We start from the raw sequence: 17,329 nt of genomic DNA, 5'->3' as shown, positions 1-17,329 counted from the left end.
CCCAGGCTCTCCTAGAAGCCTTTGCAGTCATCATAGCGATTTTCCATGGTCCTAGTTGGGAGGTTGCTTCCAGTTGGGCTAGGATTGAGGCAGGGAAACTGCAGGGACCCCATTGTTTTGTTTTGTTTTGGTTTTGGTTAAGATTTATTTGAGAGAGAGAGAGCACGAGTGGGAGGGGCAGAGGGAGAGAGACTCCTGAAGCGGACTCCCCGCTGAGCGGGGGGGGGGGAGCCTGTTGCCGGGTGAAGCCGAGGACCCTGATCATGATCTGAGCTAAAATCCAGAGAGTGGGGCGCTTAACTGACTGAGCCCCTCAGGTGCCCCAAAAGCCGCCCCCCCTTTGATTCTTTTCCAGCTTCTATTCTTGCTAGGACCTGCACCCCCACCCCACTCTACACATGCCTCCTGATGCGAAAAGCATATGTCCTCCTTGTAAGGGACAGAGAGAGAATATCTTTGGAGGCTTCCAGTGCAATAGGTGATACTTAGGGAATGATCTGACAGAGCCGTCCTGTGCCTATTCAGGCCACTCTCACTAGATATCTGCAGGCCAAGACCCCCTGGCTTCAGGGAATGAGTGACTTATGAAGGACGTGGACCCTATGCTTGTTCTGAGCAGTTGCTGGATGCCTGAGGGAACAGGTGTAGTGGACCTCAAGAAAAGACGAGACTGGGACGCCTGGGTGGCTCAGTTGGTTAAGCACCTGCCTTTGGCTCAGGTCATGATCCCAGCGTCCTGGGATCGAGTCCCACATCGGGCTTCTTGCTCGGCAGGGAGCCTGCTTCTCCCTCTGCCTTTGCCTGCCATTCTGTCTGCCTGTGCTCGCTCCCCCCCCCATAAATAAATAAAATCTTAAAAAAAAATAACTTCAAAAAAAGAAAAGAAAAGACGAGACTCATGCTCTGTTCCTTTCCAAGTCTCAGGAATGCTCGCTCCATCTCTGTCTCTCTATGTAGATATAGATATATAGATATATCTAATGAATCTCCACACCCAACCTTCCTGCATCAGGATGTCAGTCCATGGCTCCTCTCCTGAGTTTCCCTTTCCAGCGTGGGACTCAGAAATCAGTCGCATTTGCATAAAGGAAGTAGGATTTACCAGCCCTGCCACTGGCATCATCCCAAGGTGAAGGATCTCACCCCAGGCCCCACGACTGGTTAGCAGTAGAGCAAAAATAAAGTTCATCTTATCCCAAAGCACCCCAACAAATGCAGAAATCCCTTTATCCTCTTAGACTTTTTTCTTGACAGCATAGCTTCACTTGATTATTTTATTATCTGCTTTTTATTTTATCTGCTCCGATAGAATGTACTTTTCCTCCCTACAAGAGCAGAGACTTTGTTTTCTGGTTCATTCCAAAGTGCCCACCATTTGAAATGAACAAAGGAGTGACTAAGAAGAAACTTTGAGCTGAGATCTGATGGAGTTAGGAAGCGGGCCATGAGAAATCAGGGGAGCGCATTCTGGATAGAGGGGATAGCTAAAAGCCCCGAAGCAGAAGGGTACTGGAAATGGTCAAGGGGCCACTGAGACTGGAAGTGATTGCAAAGGGGACAGCAATCACTGGGAGGATGGGATGCAGATCACCTAGAGCCTCGGAGTCTGCAGTAGGACTTCAGATTTTATTCTGAGACTGATGGAAAACTATGGAAGAGGTTTTCCTCATTTCTTTTTCTTAATGGCTTTGTTGAGATATCTTAGACATAGAAAAATTGTTAATGGTGGCATCTGGGTGGCTCAGTAGGTTAAGGGTTTGATTTCAGCTCAGGTCGTGATCTCAGGGTCTGAGATCAGGTGATCTCAGGTGAACTCACCGTCCCCACTTGGGGGGCACGGTTTGCTTGTCCCTCTCTCTCTGTGCCTCCCCCTGCTTCTGTTCTCTTTCCCCAAAGAAAATCTTTTTAAAAATATGTATACATTGTGAAAAGATTACCACAAGCAAGCTAATTAACATATCCGACACCTCTGTGGTGTGTGTGTGTGTTTTGAGAATAAGGGAGAGGGTTTATTTTTTTATTTTAAAAAAATTTTAAAGATTTTATTTATTTGACAGAGAGAGATCACAGGTAGGCAGAGAGGCAGGCAGAGAGAGTGGAAGAAGCAGGCTCCCCGCTGATCTCTGACCGTGGGATCCCAGGACCCTGGGATCATGACCTGACCCAAGCCGAAGGTAGAGGCTTTAACCCACTGAGCCACCTAGGCGCCTCCTAGAATAAGGGAGAATTTTGAGCAAAAGGTGACAAGGTCTTAGGTTCTTAAAAGATTATTCAGGATAGCAAACAGTCTCTTGAGTCTGTTGAGTTTAACGCATGAACGAAATCTCCTAGATGGACCCCCAGACTACAGAAATGGAGATGATACCCCTTCCTCCATCAAGAAACATTTATTTGGATAAGAAAGGAGTCTTTAGGGCTCCGGAAGGTAGCCTGGGTTTTAGGCCTGGGACCCAGCAGCCCGAACAGGCTGGGAGGGGCACTTCCTCTTGCTGAGGTTGGTGAGAATCTGGTCCTGGTTGGACCGGTAGAGAACCACGAAGCTGTCTGCAGGAAGGACAGGACCTCTGCTTTCGTCCACCTGGCCCATGATCAGATAACTGGCTCCTGGGGGAGGAGAGGGAGGGGTCGAGAGCGTGTTATTGAGACCTTGTAAGAGGTACGTCCTTGTCAGTCCTTCAGATTCTATCATTTTCATAAGGCTATATGTCCTCTTCCCCATTTTGCCACATCCGTTACCTTTCTTCATGGGGGGGCACTGCTTGCAAGGTACATAAAGCTTCAGGGGGGCGTCAGTGAGTGGAGAGGGCAGGTCCAGGCCTCCGGTTTTGTAAGCATCAATTAGACTGACGGTGACAGTGAGGCCCTCTCCTGGACCCCGAACCATGGACTTCACTGTTGCGGTCACCACTGTGGGAGAGTGGGCGTGAGAGGTTTGAGGCGACAGGAGGCCAGCTCAGGGCTGGAGCCAGGAGGGGGGACTCTGAGGACAGGAGGGGAGGTTAGAGCTGCTGGCAGATGGGGCTTCTTACCCAGGCTGCTGGAACAGAAGTTGCTCTGCAAGGTGCCTGTCCGTCGGCACTGCTTTGGGCAGGACACAGCAGGCACGGCTAGGAGGGAGAGGGGGTGATGTTTGTGGAGGGGGACCCACCCAGCAGGTAGGAAGGGCCACTTCCTTCATAATGGCCTCATTGATTTGAATTCATTCAGAGTTCTGGGCAGCACCCAGTACCAGACGTCAGTAAGGAGGAGGCACCAGTGAGTGATGTATGAATGAATGAATGAGTTTGGAAAGGAGGTCTTTGAAAGGGCTCTCTTCAGTCTGCATCCCCTTCCTCCCCCTTCCCAGACTCACCGGGGGCCCCCGGAGTTGCCTGGGCTTCAGACGAGGCCTTTGGTTTCTCTGCAGGTGGGGGTCTGGGCTTGGGGAGCGAGGTACCCGACCGGGCATCCTCCCCGGGGCTCCGGGCCTGCCCTTCGGCACCTCGCGGCAGGGTCTTGTAGGAGGCGGAGAAACCATCCGCCGTGACACTGAGGTCAGAGACGAACTGGACCAGGAGCTCGTTCCCTTCGGAAGAGATGGTACTGCGGGAGGCGGGGCACGGAGGAGGGGGCGTCAGGCGGGCCTTGTTGGCTGTACCAGCGTCCCGCCTTCGCAGGACCTACTCTCCTCTCCATGGATCGGTGGACCCGGACCTGTCCTGGTGCCAAGCCGGGTCTCTTGCCTGGTCTCCTACTAGCTCCGCCCACCCGTTTGTGGCTCACGGGTTCAGATCCCGCCTCTTCAGCTAAGCCCGGTCTCCGCCCACGCCCCAGTCCTTTCCCTGGAAAGGTGGAGACGCTGGGACCCACCAACCACCCGGGGCTATCCCCTCACCCCGGGGCCGTGTCGCCGCAGAACTTCCCCAGCCTCTTGGAGTCATCGCTCACTGCTCCGTTGAACACGCTGACCGAGTCGTAGCGGCAGTAGGTGTCGGGCTCCAGGTCAAACTTCCCGAAGGTCAGCGAGATCACCTGTCCCCGGGGAGAGACGAGGCTGCGCGGCTGGACCCCGGAAGCCCAGAAGCTCGCGGCACCTCCTCTTTCTCCTCCCGGGTCCCCCGTACCCCCCACCTCGTAAAAGCGTTCACACCCCAGCTCGGAGGGTCACACGCCCAGGGGAACCCTTCGGCGGCGTCTTCCGTCTGGGGCATCGTCTAGTCCTGGCTCGCGCTCAGGGAACAGACCCGGCCTCCACCTCCAGCGCCACCACATACACCCACAACCCCGTTTATGGATCAGCGTCGGGTACCTCGCTCTCGTAAGACTTGTCACAGGTGTGATTTTACACTTTTTGTTTGAGTGCAAGCAGTTCTGGGTCTGTTTTTTGCTCCCTACCAGCGCGAGCTCAGTGGTCGGGACCGAGCAGATGGTCAGTAAATCTTTGCTGGCTGCATGCTGCAGAATGGCGCCTGGGTCCCCGAGGGCGGCCCGGGCAGGGGGTCGGTACCTGGTCCGGGGGCGCGATGATGTGCCAGGAACAGCTGATGCCCGGGGGGTAATCGGACTCGGGCCAGTTGGGCGTGGTCAGGGTTCCCTGGGCCTTCTCCAGCCGCCCCCCGCAAAATTGGTGCTCTGGGGAGGGGAGAAAGTATTGGGGGTGGGAGGCGGTGGAGACCCTCGGTCAGCTCGGAGAGAGCTCTAGGCTGGAAGACTGTGCTGGAAGCTCAGACGTCTGGGTCCCAGCATGAGGGGACGAGAAGAGGGGTAGGAAAGAGGGGGTTGGTTAGCAGAGAGGGGGCCTGGAAGAGAAGGGCTCGGGGGAGTCTTGGACCTCCGGGCCCCCCAGGCAGGCGGTGGAAGGGGGAGGAGGCATTGGCTGGACACGGTCCCTTCTCGCCCCTCCCCCTGCCCCGCGGCCACATCGTTCCTCTTCCCCTGGGAGATCCCATCTCCCCGGTCCGGCGGAAAAGTCCCCTTTGCAGGCTCGGGAGTCCTCACGTTGTGAGGGTGCCCTCAAATTGGGGCACAGCCCAGAGACCCTTTTGGGGAGGTCTCTGCCTTAACACATTTTAGGGGAGACTGATGCCGCCAGGAGGGGGGTGATGGGACCGCAATCGGGAGCCCCGGGCTGGGTGTAGGGGGCTCCGGGTTGGGGGAACCTAGTTCCCCAGCCCGGGGGTGCCCCCTCACGCCCGTCTGAGGGAGCCCGATTGCGGACGGGGGCGGGCTGTTACTCACCGTCCCAGTAACCCCAGGCCGCCCATTCCACCCGCGGGTCGGTGACCCATTTCCGCCTCGCGCCTGGGGGGGGGCCTGGAAGAGGGGGTGGGTGGGAGCGGGAGGGGGGAGAGAAGACGGGGAGGAGGGACTGAAGGGGCAGTTAGTGAGGAAAAAGGGTAAGGGAGGTAATGGGGGCCCTAGGCTCTCGGGCGCCGGGTTTGGCGCGGGGTGGAGGTTAAGGCTGGGGGCGGGGCCTGCGCCGGGGGCGGGGCCAGGAGAGGGGGAAGGCGGAGGTGAGGGAGGTCTCACCAGTGCCTGAGGTGGCCCTCCCGCTGTACCAGAGCAGGAAGCCTCGTCCTCCCGTGCCCTCGTCCGCCGTCATCCTCAGGGTCACCTGGTTGCCGGGGGCGACTAAGGGCGCAGGCCGGAAGGTCCCACAGAAGCGTCCAAGCCGCTGGCCCGAGGTTCCAGACCCGGCAAAGACCTCCAGAGCATCGTAACGGCAGGCCGAGTGCTGCTCCAAGTCGAAGACTCGGAAGGAAAGGGACACAGTCTGGCCCTCAGGGACCTGAAGGCAGGGACAGGGAAGAGGACCCGCAAAGTCAAGGCACACACAACCCAGGCGGAGGGTACCTGCATTTCATACAGAAACTGGGCCTGAGCAGGAAGGGACCCCATCAGGGTGCAGAGCAGGGGGCTGGGGCTCTGCCCTAGCTTGTGGCTCAGGCAGGGACAAGATCTAGGGCATGGAGAGATTGGAGGGTTGAGAACGGAGTTGGGAGTAGGGGAGCAGGCCCTGAGTTAAGGAAGATGTGAGGACACTTTGCCACGTGTTACTGTGGGCACTGCTGCCCTCCGCTACTGGAGAGAACAGGGCTCGGACCTGGGAGAAGCAGTCGTGCAGGGACCGGAGGGGCCGGCAGACTGGGGTTCCCTTAGCAGTCAGGCCTGCAAAACTTCAACAAGGGGGTAGTGATCAGGAGGACCTTCTCACCGTGATTGTCCAGATGCACTCCTTATTCGGGGGGTAGAGGTTGGGGAAACCCTCACTTGCCACGTAACCTGACTCCCCGGTCACATCCCCTCCACACAGGAACACGGGTCTGGAGAACAGAAGAGGGGTCAGCCATGAATGGAGGAGAGCTTGGAACCGATAGGGTAATGAGGATGGGGCGGGGTGGGGTGGGGGGACGGGTGCAGGGAGGGACGCCAGGAGGATGGAGGAGAAGGGCCTGGGGGATCTGGGACAGCCTCAGCCAGCGAGACCGGGATTGAGAGGATTAAGAACAAGTGGGGCCAGCAACTTTGCTGTCTCCAACACCCCCAATCCCCACCCCCACCCCAACAGGAATTCCCGGAATCCTCCCCAGGCTGCTCCTCACTCTCCCCCCCTCCTCGCCTTGCCTGGCAGTCGGGGACAGGAGCCGCCTAACTACTTCCAGATGTGGACACAGCCACGAGGCCATGGGGGGGAGGGGGGCGGAGAGATGAGGAGCCACGGCTATGGCCCTCACGTTGAACCTGGAGACCAGATTTCCCCAGCTCCCAACCTTTGCCCTGCTCCTGTTCCTGCTAAGTACTTGAGTATCTGACTCCCAGGTCCCCCACTCACTCTCCTCTCTCCCCCCACCACCTCTGATTTCCCTCCTGGAATCCAGATGTCCAGCTACCGGGCAAGTTCAGAGTCTTGGTGCTCTCAGGTTCCACGGAGGGGGTCCAAGGGTCTGGGTGGGTGGGGAGACTTAGAGGACAGGGGACAAAGGGTGGAGGAATGGGGTGGGGGGGACAGTGGTGGCCCACAGATGATCGTGGTCTTGCAGTAGGGAGAGAGAACTTAGGGGCTAGGGGGGAGCTGGGGCTGTGGGAGATTTTGGGGGGGTCGTGTGTGAGTAAAAGAATCCACAGGATCCACAGGCAAAACCCCCAGGAATCAGGGCTTTTGCAGCTCACTCAAGCCATCTGGAAGGTGCCGAGACCTACCTGGTATAGTTGGGGGTCTGGCCCTGGGCGAAAGGTAGCAGGGCCCAGGCAGTGAGGAGGGGCCCCAAGAGGGAGGCTGTGGCAGCAGGCAGCATGGCCAGGGGGAGAGGCGCTGGGGTCCTCGAGTCAGTGGCGGCAGCTGAGTTGAGCAGCGGCAGCGGCAGCAGCAGGGATAATCAGGGCCAGATGAGGCAGCCTGGGTGTGTGGGCGTGGGGACTGGCCAGTGGGGCGGGCGGTGGGGAAGGCGGGACAGGGAGAGTTTAGTCGGGACAGTGGTGAGTCCAGGGGCCTCTCTACGTCCAGGACACATAAATATTGACCCAAGTAGGGGGTCGAGCAGTGAAGGGCAGAAGAAGCATCAAGCCTCAGCCACAGTGCAGGCATCGGGTCCCGTCCTCCGGAAGCCCACTCTGCCAGGTGCGCGAGCATCCTGCAAACACAGCCTCGGGTCCCTCATCATGATCCTCCCCATGCCCGCCTCCTCGGCACCCACAGGTCGTCCTTCCCTGACCCCCCGACATCCAGTCACTCACCCCCTTCCTGACCACCCCCTGGCTCCAGCTTATTTTCCACTACGGAATTTCTACTGTCTTCTCCCCATCCCCGGGGCCAAGACTACCCAGACTCTCCCCAGTATTTGGAGGTGGGGGAGTGGCTTAGGGAGGCATGGTATGCGGGCGGGGGGGGGGGGGATGAAGGGCACGTCCTCTGTCAGAGTAGAACGTAAGGGACAGGGACAACACAGGAGACTGAACCCGGGAGGTAAATCAGAGGAGGGGAAGAGAGGACTGACTTCCTGGGGACCAAGGGCAATGGGTAGGATGCTCTGTGAGGTCAGAAGCAAGTGGCCTGCTCAGGATGGGAGCAAGTCTGAGGGACAGAGGACCCCACTAAGAGAACCAGAGAACCGAGTACCATATGTTGCCTGCATCGCTCCAGAAGGTGGGGGTTGGACTTCCAAGTCCAGAAGCCGGGGGGGGGGGGGCATGTCTTGGGAGGGGGAGGGGAAAGCGAGCTGAGAGATGTAGGTGGTCAGGTCTGCAGCACCTGAATGCCTGAGCCACTTCTGCTCTGCCCCCCCAGCCATGCTCCTGTCCTCCGTCGCCCACCGAGCCAGGCATCGGGCCCCGTCCCCTGCCCCATTTTCCTCCCCGGCCCCAGGGCTCCAAACCGGGCCTCACTTCAGCCTTTTATTCTATTTGTCCATCAAATCTCTTGTCCATGATAGTCAGATTGGGGGCCCCTCCTGGGCAGCCCCCCAAACATTTTACAAAACAGCTCCCTGTCCACCCTGGCATGTCGAGCAATCCCCTCCCCCCGTGTGCACATACAGTGTTTACCGCTACCGCCCTGTGTCTCCTTAGCTCCTGGCCTAGGGCTGCACTCTCCCTCTGGGGGTGAGATGAGGAGGGGGAGGGGTCAGCTCTCAGGGTTTGGGGGACCTGGGCCGACCCCTGCAGCAGCCCTCTGCAGCATGTCCAAGGCCTCCCAAAAGAAATCCTTCTGTGCCGCCATCAAGGGCATCCAGCCCACGATCTCCTTCATTTTTTCCATACGATCCTGCAACGTGGGGCAACTGTGGATCTGGCTGAGGTACTCCTCACACGCCCGGGCTGTCCCCCCAGGGTCCTGGGATGCTCCGGGCCCCAGGCTGGGCTCGGGGGTCCCCACCACCCTGCTGGCTGGTAGGTCCCGGTAGGTGGGGTGGTGCTCGATGTCATGGCTGGACAGCATGTAGAGGCACTCTCTGGTAGAGCAGAGGGAACAGGCACACAAAGGAACCTGGGAGGAGAGAAGGGGCGTGGCTCAGTGGGGCCATCACTGAGGGGTTCCCAGGAAGTTCCAGCTGTTGTGTTCCTCCCTCTCCGGCCAGCCCTGAGCCAGCAAGTGAGCTAGGGCTGGCCGAGCCCCAAGGTTGTGTGAGGTCAGAGAGGGCCAGCAGGGTCTGCTGAGGGAGGGAGCCCGGGGCTGTGGTGTGGGGCCAGGAAGGGAGGCAGGTGGTGCTGGGGCGATGGGGCCCTCCCCGGGGTTCCTGTGTGCAGTCTGGCTCCATGGCTCCTGCCCTCCCTGGTTGCCTGCTGGCCTGACAATGCTCTGACCTTGACGTGGAGCTTCACGAAGGAGGCACTCCCCTTAGGCCAGCCAGGGAGGCGGCCTCCAGCCCCACAGCCGCAGCCCAGAAGCTCCTTGCTGAAGTCCGAGCTCTGGCTCAGCACCAGGGAGTGGTTGAGGCCACACCACAGAGCAATGGGGCGTTGCAGATAATGCACCTGAGGACACAGGGCCAGGATCCCTAAGGTGGGAACGCCAAGGATTTGGGGGCCCAGACAGGACAGGAAGGCTCAGGGAAGAATCTAGAGAAACTAGGAGGGGAAAGGGAAGGGACTCAGCGTCCCCCAGCTCCCACCACCCCACTCCCAGCCAGGAGGCAGACCAACAGCAATCGCTCCCTCGCTTCAGGATCTCCTGAAGCCCCAGTCGGACTGCATGGGGTCTAGAACTTTCGTCGGTTCCTCATCTTTGCTCCCCAGAAAACAGACCCTGGGCTACTTGCCTGAGCCCAGGGTCTGCTATCCGCTCCCCGCTGTCACCCCAGGCCTGTGCCAGCCCAGCCTTTCATCCTGCTTTCCAGCCCCAGGAGGAGGGCTCTCCTTCCTTTTCCCAAAGTTGAAAGACTCCCTCCCTCCCTCCAGGCCAGCCCCCAGGAAGGACTTTCCTTCCACTTATTCCTCTCTCCTGTCTCCAGCAAGTTCAATTGGTCCTATCCCTGTCTTTCGAACTGGCTACCCTATTTTGAAAAAACAACATGGCCACCGGATTCCTGCTGCTTCCAGCCTCCGTCTTTTCGGGCAGCAAAACTGGTTACGTGACCAGTCTGAGGTCGACCCCTTCCTGCTCTCACCATGGCCAGGCTTTCCTGCACTTTCTTGTGATCTGGCTTTTCTCCTTACTAAACTACTAACGTGTTCTCTCCAAACGCCCTTGACCTCCCAGCGGCCAAATCCGAGAGCCTCTCGCACACTTTTTCCTGAGATTACGAGGGCTTTAATTTTGAAGACACAGGCAAGTAATATATGGTCATGATAGAAAAGTTATAAAATATTGGTGAGCAAAGAGTAAATTAAAAATCACTGGCCAGGGGCGCCTGGGTGACTCAGTGGGTTAAGCCTCTGCCTTTGGCTCAGGTCATGATCTCAGGGTCCTGGGATCGAGCCCCGCATCAGGCTCTCTCCTCAGTGGGGAGCCTAATTTTCCCTCTCTCTCTGCCTGCCTCTCTGCCTACTTGTGATTTCTCTCTCTCTGTCAAATAAATAAAATTTAATTTAATTTAAAAATCTTTAAAAAAAATCACTGGCCAGGGGCACCTGAGTGGCTCAGTCCGTTAAGCGCCTGGCTCTTAACCAACTGAGCCACCCAGGCGTCCCAAGCGCCTGGCTCTTAATATGGGCTCAGGTTCTGATCTAAGGGTCGTTGAGTCCGAGTACCTCACTGGGTTCCACGCTTTGTGGGGAACCTACTTAAAAAAAAAAAAAAAATCACTGGGAATCCTACGACCTACTATAAACATCTTGCTGGATATTCCTCTTCACCGCTGCGTGTGTGTGTACAAATTGTATTTTTTTAAAACAAAAATGGCATTGTATTATGTAAAATAATTTTTTTTCACTGAAAACTATGGCCTGACCATCTTTCCGTGTCAGTGGGTATTTTCCTGCATTATCTGTCAGCCCGAGTCACTCCCTCCTGTTTGAAACTCTCTGAGCCCACGGCTTCTGGGATTTGGCATCCAAGAATGTGCCCATCGGGCGTCAGAGACAGCCTTTTCATTCCCTCTGCCTAGGACATTGGCCCCTGCCCGGGATTTGCCCCTCTATCCCTATTCCTGTCCATGTCAGCCTTGTTTCCGCATGGACCCTAATGCCAGCGAGACATTTCCACTTTAGGAAAAGTCCAAATTTACGCTCCTTCTCTTTCCTCAAGCCAGCATCCCTTCCCACGTTTGTAGGCATGCTGTCTTTCTTCAAGGGGTCTCACTCCAGAACCTCTTTTGTCCTCGGGGCCTTCTCCTCATATCTCAGCAGTTTCTAGGGCCTGTTCATTTCCTTTCAAAAACATCTCCGGGATCCTTTCTTTTAGGTTCTCACTGCCCCAGGCTCTTGTCTCAAGTGTTGCTGGGGCTCAACAGTCTCCCAGTGGGCTTTTCATTCCGTGGCCTCCTGTTCTCAGTCATGGGCGAGGGGGGGGGGCGGGGGGCGGTGGTTACCTTCTGCTCCCGAACCTCCTTCCCAAATCTGTGCCTCTCTGGGCTCACCCCCACCTGCGCCGCCTCCTATCTACTGATGTTTGAAACACTCTGTCTGCTTTAAGTGTGCGCTTTAAGTGTCTGCTTTAAATTCTCGTCCCCACTATACAGAATGCCTCTCCCTGTGCCCGCCCAAATCCGATCTGACCTACCAGGCCCCTGATGACATCTCACCTCTTCCGGTTAGACCAGCCCACCGCCCGGTCTCCCTGCTTCGCTGAATTCCTATTGGCACCTCACAGTGCCAACCCTGGGAAAGGTATGCACCAGTAGTACCACGGGCATTACCTACGGGTGGCTTAACTTCCCCAGGGAGTAAGGAGTGGATTCTAAAGATGGCGGAGAAGTGGAGAGATCCAGGGTTTAGGGAACTGGAGGAAGGGGGGCAGGGTGACAGTAACGGAGAAACGGTCTCACCTGTGTGGGTTCCCCTCTGTCCATTTTGTCCCCTGTCCCCAGCTGCCCATATCTGTTATTTCCCTGCATGAAGATTCGGCCAAATTCATCCACCAGACCAAGGTGATTGTAGCCAAGAGCACAAAATAGGATCTAGGAAGTAAAGCAGAAAGAGGAGGGGACTATTCAGTTCCCTCCAGGGGAACCCTGAGCTCTAGAATTTCCCAGCTGCTAACCTGCCAGTTCTAGCTGCCTTCTTTTGGCCTTGCCCGCTGCCTCACCCCTCTCTCTGGGTTCCCTGTCCCTCCCTGAGCAATCATTTGATCCCTGCTCACATTTCAGACCTCTGGCACCCTTCAAACCCTAACACAACCCCCCTCTGCCCGCCCCCTGGTCTGCCCCATCCCTCCAGGCTCCTACCTTGGCAGGCAGTGAGAGAGCAAGCGGCATCTGCTGGTCCAGGGGGTCAAAGGCTTGAAGGGTCCCAAAGAGATCACGATACACCCCTGGGGTATGCACCTCAAAATACACTCCCCCCTGGTCTGGGGGGTCAGGAGCCCTCAGCTTAGCAGCTTTGGGCACCTATTTCCTAGAGATAAGGCCCTACCTGGGAGAAAAGTTACAAGATCTGGGGTGTCTCACACCCACTAGCAATGTACCAGTTACGGTATCTGGGAACCTAAACTCATCTTTTCACTAGGATGCCCGGAAGGGTCCACCACAGAGCTGGAGTAAGTATCAGGAGGCACTGTCTGTATTTGTAAGGTCTGTTTTGAGACCAGGGTCTGGAGAAGAAGGAAGGTGGTTCTTACCCGTGATATAGAGAGTACTGCTCTGGTTGGAAGCCATGCAGGCCACACGAAGGTGAGGCAGGCAACGGGACACCTTCCTCAGGGCCAGCTGGATGGTGTAGGAGCGTGGCTGGTCCAGCTGGGTTTCGTTCACTACCAAAGAGTAGATCTTTCCTTCCTCTGGGAGATGGGGGAGAGGCAGACAATTATGGGGGGGGGGAGGGGACCCCCCCAATATCCACATTAAGTTCCCAGGAGACTCTCTAAGGCATACGGATGAAACATTTACTGTCCTAGAATGGGGCTGGAAGAAAAAAGGTAGAAATGGAATAATGGAAGAGTGACCCTGAGTCCAGACTCTAGCCCTTTACCACCCAAAATAAATCAGGCAAGTCCTTGAGCGTGAAAGATGAGTGGAGAGAACACCTAGCAGTGAGGGTTGGCAGAATCCAACTGGAGTGTTAGGAAGAATGAAGCTGAGAACTTGGGGCCCTGCCTGGCTAGAATAGTGGTTTCCAACTCCCCCCCCCCGACCACCACCACAGCACCCTTTATTCAAATGAAACTCATAGCATCTTAGACTAGGAGGCAGACAAAAAGCAAAGCTCTTGGATTTGAGAGCAGGATGAGGTGGCCTGCAGAAACCCATGTGAGAGGCCTCCTGCGCCCCTGCCGCAGGACCTGAAGAATCTGTAGAGAGCAGTTTGCAAACCACTGCTCCGGGCCACACCTGTGAGAAGCAGAAGAGCCCGCTGCGTCTCCTGACCAACGAGCACAATCTGTTTGAAGCTCATGGAGTGGTGGAAAGTCATCTTGAAGACACGCTGCCCACTGGACTGCAGATAGACCTCGACACAGTCACAGGCCCGGCTGCCCGTTGTGCCCACCATGCCTGGCTGCTCCCGAGTGGCCAATACATAGAGGTATTTGCGGTAAACCGTGTCACATCTTGGGTCCGAGGCAAACTGTAGGAAGAGATGAAGATGTCTGGGGTCTAGGCCTTGGGAGTGGAATGAGGCTGGGCCAACGGGAGCCTCTCACCGCCCAATGGGGTGAGCGATGAGGTACATGGGGTTCAGGGCTGGGAAACAAGGGCTTGTTTCTCAGTTCCTGGGACAGGAGGGTGGCTGTCCCGAGGAGGAGACCTCAGGGCTGGTGTGGTCCCCAGGTCCCCGCAGGAGGGGTGGGCTCTGCTTCTCACATCCTTGGCTCCGCGACACAATACAACATAGCGGCAGGCTCGCTTCCACTGGATCTGGCCAAGGGTAGAGGAGACCAGGGCATTTTTGAGGAAGAAGAGGGTCCCCGCGTAGTCAAGAATGAAGACGTGGTCCTTGGTGGGCAAGAAGCGGCGGTAGCCATGGGCTAGCAGGGGGGCTACGCTCTTGCTGAGACAGCGGCGGCGGCCCCCGAATGCCTGGAAGTACAGGCCCTTCGTGTCTGGAGAAAGGAAGGAGATGGAAGGCTCAGGGGGTCAGCACGGCACAGGGGAGAGGAATCAGAGCTTGGGCGGACTAGATTTCTCGGGCAGTGTGGTAGTTAGCAGCTCCCAGACCTAAGACTGGGGAACAGACCCCTTCCAAAGGACACTGGAAAGCTCAGAGCATATCTTTAATAATCCCCTATGCCTGAACTTGAGTTCTCTGCCCTCCTCAGCCCAGGGCACTACACATGCTTTGGAGCGCTTCTTCAGGCCACCCTTGCATCAGAGACATCGAAGGGAAAATAACACATAGAAAAGCAGCAGGAGGAGGAGTGAAAAAGAATGATCAAGAAAGGCCAGTAACCCCGCTCAGCCCAGGCTCTGGATCTGCTATCGGGATCAGATCAGGATCTCCCTCTTCAGTGTGTGAAATCAAGTACTTGGGTAGGGGCTCCCTGGGAATGGTTTAGAGCATGTTTCTCAGCCTGGAGTGACTCTGTCCCTCAGGGAACACTGGTTGTCACTTCTAGGAGGAGGTTTGCTCCTGGGATCTAGTCCGGGGAGGCTAGGGATGCTGATGAACATGCTGAAATGCTCAGGACACACCTCCACTCCAAATAACTATTTGGCCCCCCAATGTCAACAGTGACAAGGCTGAGGTACCCTGGTTTAGAGGAGGGAAAACTCCAGGTTTGGGGAGTAGTGGTGGTGTCCAGGGTAAGATTTGGAAGAGAGTTTGACTATGGAGAGGTTTGTTAGGGATGCTAGTAATGGGGGTCCCTCAGAAGGTGGGGCTAGAAGCTTGTAGCGCTGACAGCATATGTTTTGAATCTAATGGGTTCTTCCAGAGAAAGGGGCCCCGGAAGTTTGGCCAGGAATGTGGAGGCAACTCTGTGGAACAGGAGGGACCCCAGAATAAGGTAGGACAGAGGCAAAGACAGTGGGGGTTTCTGGGGGAGGTGTACAGTTAAGAATGGCAGCTCTCTTCCAGGGCCGGACCCCAGAACCCTGCTCTCGTAGGCGAGGACTGAGCCTGCGACAGATGCGTCTCCACACGCCCTCGGCGTCGCAAACTTCGTGGAAGTAGTGGCAGGTCTGGCCCAGAGCGACTACATCTCTGACTGGGAGGAATGAGATGATATGCTCCACCTGGGGGGGCAGGCGGGAGGAAGCAGGGATCAGTGGGGTCCCTCCGTGGTCTGGCCCCCTGCCCTTTATTCTTTAATACCTCCCTATGGAGGACTCACCAGCTCTGGGGGGAACAGCTGAACAGAAATAGGGTTCCCTCTTCCCTTCCTCTCTTCACCCCCAGGCTCTGGGCCACATGAAGGGCAGCTCCGCTTCACCTGCCCGAGGAGAATGGGGAGCACAGGGGTTCCATGAGAGTCAGGCCTCTTTTGCTGCCTTCTCTTAGCCTGTCTTTCATTAGCTACTTTCTTGGGGGCTCACCGCCCTGTCTTCCGGCTCTGTGTTCTCAAATCCTCCCGTCTTATTCTCTAGGTCCATGGGTCACCCTTCCCTGTCTGCCATGTTCCTTGGTCCACCAGCTCCAAAGAACCCCTCCCCCGATCTCTGGCTGTCATCTTCTTGTCCTTCCCTTGGCTCGCTCCCCCCTCACCCGGAGCCCCTCCTCCCGTCCGCACAGCCTGGTGACTTTTTGCAGCTTTCGCCTCCGGCTTCTCCTCACCATCCTGACTGCCCCCTCCCTGCTCTTGCCCTCATCTCTCCGTGCCCCTAGGCCCCCCGTAGTCAGCTCCTTGGCCCCCGTCCCTGCTGCCTTTCCCACACCATGTCCCCCGCCTGGGCTTGGGGGACCTCTGGGGCCCCTCTGCCTCCTAGGCCCCTCCCCCATGGAGTCTGGGAAGACAAACCTCTCTGTGACCTCACTGCCCAGCCACTGTGACCTATTTTCTCCAACCTGGCCTGGGGTTTTTCTCTTAGACAGCTCCTGGGTTCTAGCTCAGCGTTAGCCCCAGTGGCCCATGGGTTATGCATTTTACAGGAGAGAGAAAGTGGGAACTACTGGTAGATGAGGCCTTTCCTTTTGGGGAGTAATTCTGAGGTCCCTCCACTTGAGGCCCTTTTTTTGCATTAACTCAGCTCCACAGAGAAACACTGGTGAGTTCTTCCTACCTCAGCAGGCCAGGGCCTCCAGCGATTTGTAGCCCAAGAGTATAAACTCAAAAAAAAAAAAAAAACCAAACAAAAAAGTATCAACTCAGTTTGACAGCTGAGGGGTACCGGTGACCCCGCTAGACTCTCTTAGAGTCTTAAGATGAAAGTGGGGATAATTCAGCACAAACTCTTTAGTCTTGTAAAAACACACCCAAAGCATGTTTCCTGAGACAGTAACATCAAGGCATGTGTGAAGGACAACCTATCAAGGTGGAAGAAAGGGCTAGAGTTACTCTGAAACTTGGGGTATCTCCCACAGTCTAAGCTTTTAATGTAGTCTTACAGGGGAGAGGGGTGCCATGTATGAGAAACAGCAGAAGTTGGGGGGGGGGGTGTCTGTCCAGGTAGGACCAAAGGATCTACACCAATAAATTCAAGGAGTAACCGGATCTTCCAGGAACTTGAAGCAATCCAGTCCTGGAAAACCAGCCCTCCGCTGCCTAGCATTACAGACTTTATTGCGCTAGCTAATCGTCAGCCACCCAAACTCCCTTATTCATGGGGACTAGTAAACAACTACGTTTTGAAGACACCGGGGATGGAATTTTAATCATTCAATAAATGTTTAGGAATGTCAACATTTGAGATGTGATTTATAAGAAACTCTCAGTGGTTTGCGGTCAGGCAACTCTGTATCCTAAGAGAATGCTAAGATCTCTCAGCAGACAGAAGAAGGGTCGTCGGCTTCCTCCGGTGTCCGGGTCCCCTTTTATCCCTCCATTGCAGCTCAGGAGGCAAAGAAGAGGGTGCGGATAGAAAAAGCCCACCGAAGGAGCTGCTGGGAAACCGGTGGGAAATCGGGCTTCTAGAGCAAGCGGTAACTTGCGGTTCGATCTTGCCAACCCATCGACCTCCCTCCGCCTCGGTTTCCTCATTTGTAAAACGGAGGCCTTCTTCTAGAGGGCACGGTCCCTTCTGGACTAAGATCCCCCCCCGTCCGCCCTGGGGTTGTCATCACAATTCCCGCCCAGGCGCGCTCTTCGGGGCCGGGCGGCCGCTCTGGAGGCTCTCCCGTCTCCCGCAACCCTTCCTCCAGGATTGAGCTGGGCATCTCCGGTCTC

At 56.4% G+C, this 17,329-nt stretch overlaps 2 protein-coding genes across 2 annotated transcripts; both read right to left on the bottom strand.

The window, feature by feature from the left end:
• Positions 1 to 2,372: 2,372 nt before the first annotated feature.
• Positions 2,373 to 7,390, bottom strand: PCOLCE (procollagen C-endopeptidase enhancer). The gene is made up of 9 exons (XM_044233084.1): positions 7,180 to 7,390; positions 6,194 to 6,302; positions 5,509 to 5,767; positions 4,487 to 4,611; positions 3,875 to 4,011; positions 3,353 to 3,582; positions 3,030 to 3,107; positions 2,737 to 2,907; positions 2,373 to 2,604 (listed from the first exon to the last, which is right to left on the bottom strand). Exons 1-9 carry the CDS (start codon positions 7,272 to 7,274, stop codon positions 2,438 to 2,440), a joined length of 1,371 nt encoding a protein of 456 aa, XP_044089019.1. The 5' UTR covers positions 7,275 to 7,390; the 3' UTR covers positions 2,373 to 2,437.
• A 966-nt stretch (positions 7,391 to 8,356) lies between these two features.
• On the bottom strand, positions 8,357 to 16,902 carry FBXO24 (F-box protein 24). Its single transcript, XM_044232541.1, has 10 exons — positions 15,712 to 16,902; positions 15,341 to 15,439; positions 15,059 to 15,242; positions 13,872 to 14,110; positions 13,401 to 13,635; positions 12,692 to 12,850; positions 12,300 to 12,421; positions 11,901 to 12,032; positions 9,280 to 9,450; positions 8,357 to 8,962 (listed from the first exon to the last, which is right to left on the bottom strand). The coding sequence occupies exons 1-10, from the start codon at positions 15,943 to 15,945 to the stop codon at positions 8,600 to 8,602; spliced, it is 1,938 nt and encodes a 645-aa protein (XP_044088476.1). The 5' UTR covers positions 15,946 to 16,902; the 3' UTR covers positions 8,357 to 8,599.
• Between the last annotated feature and the right edge of the window lie 427 nt (positions 16,903 to 17,329).

This window comes from Neovison vison, chromosome 14 (assembly GCF_020171115.1).
Source record: "Neovison vison isolate M4711 chromosome 14, ASM_NN_V1, whole genome shotgun sequence".
NCBI lineage: Eukaryota > Metazoa > Chordata > Mammalia > Carnivora > Mustelidae > Neogale > Neogale vison.
The sequence above is the reverse complement of the archived record's forward strand: the minus strand, read 5'-3'. Positions and strand labels throughout refer to the sequence as shown.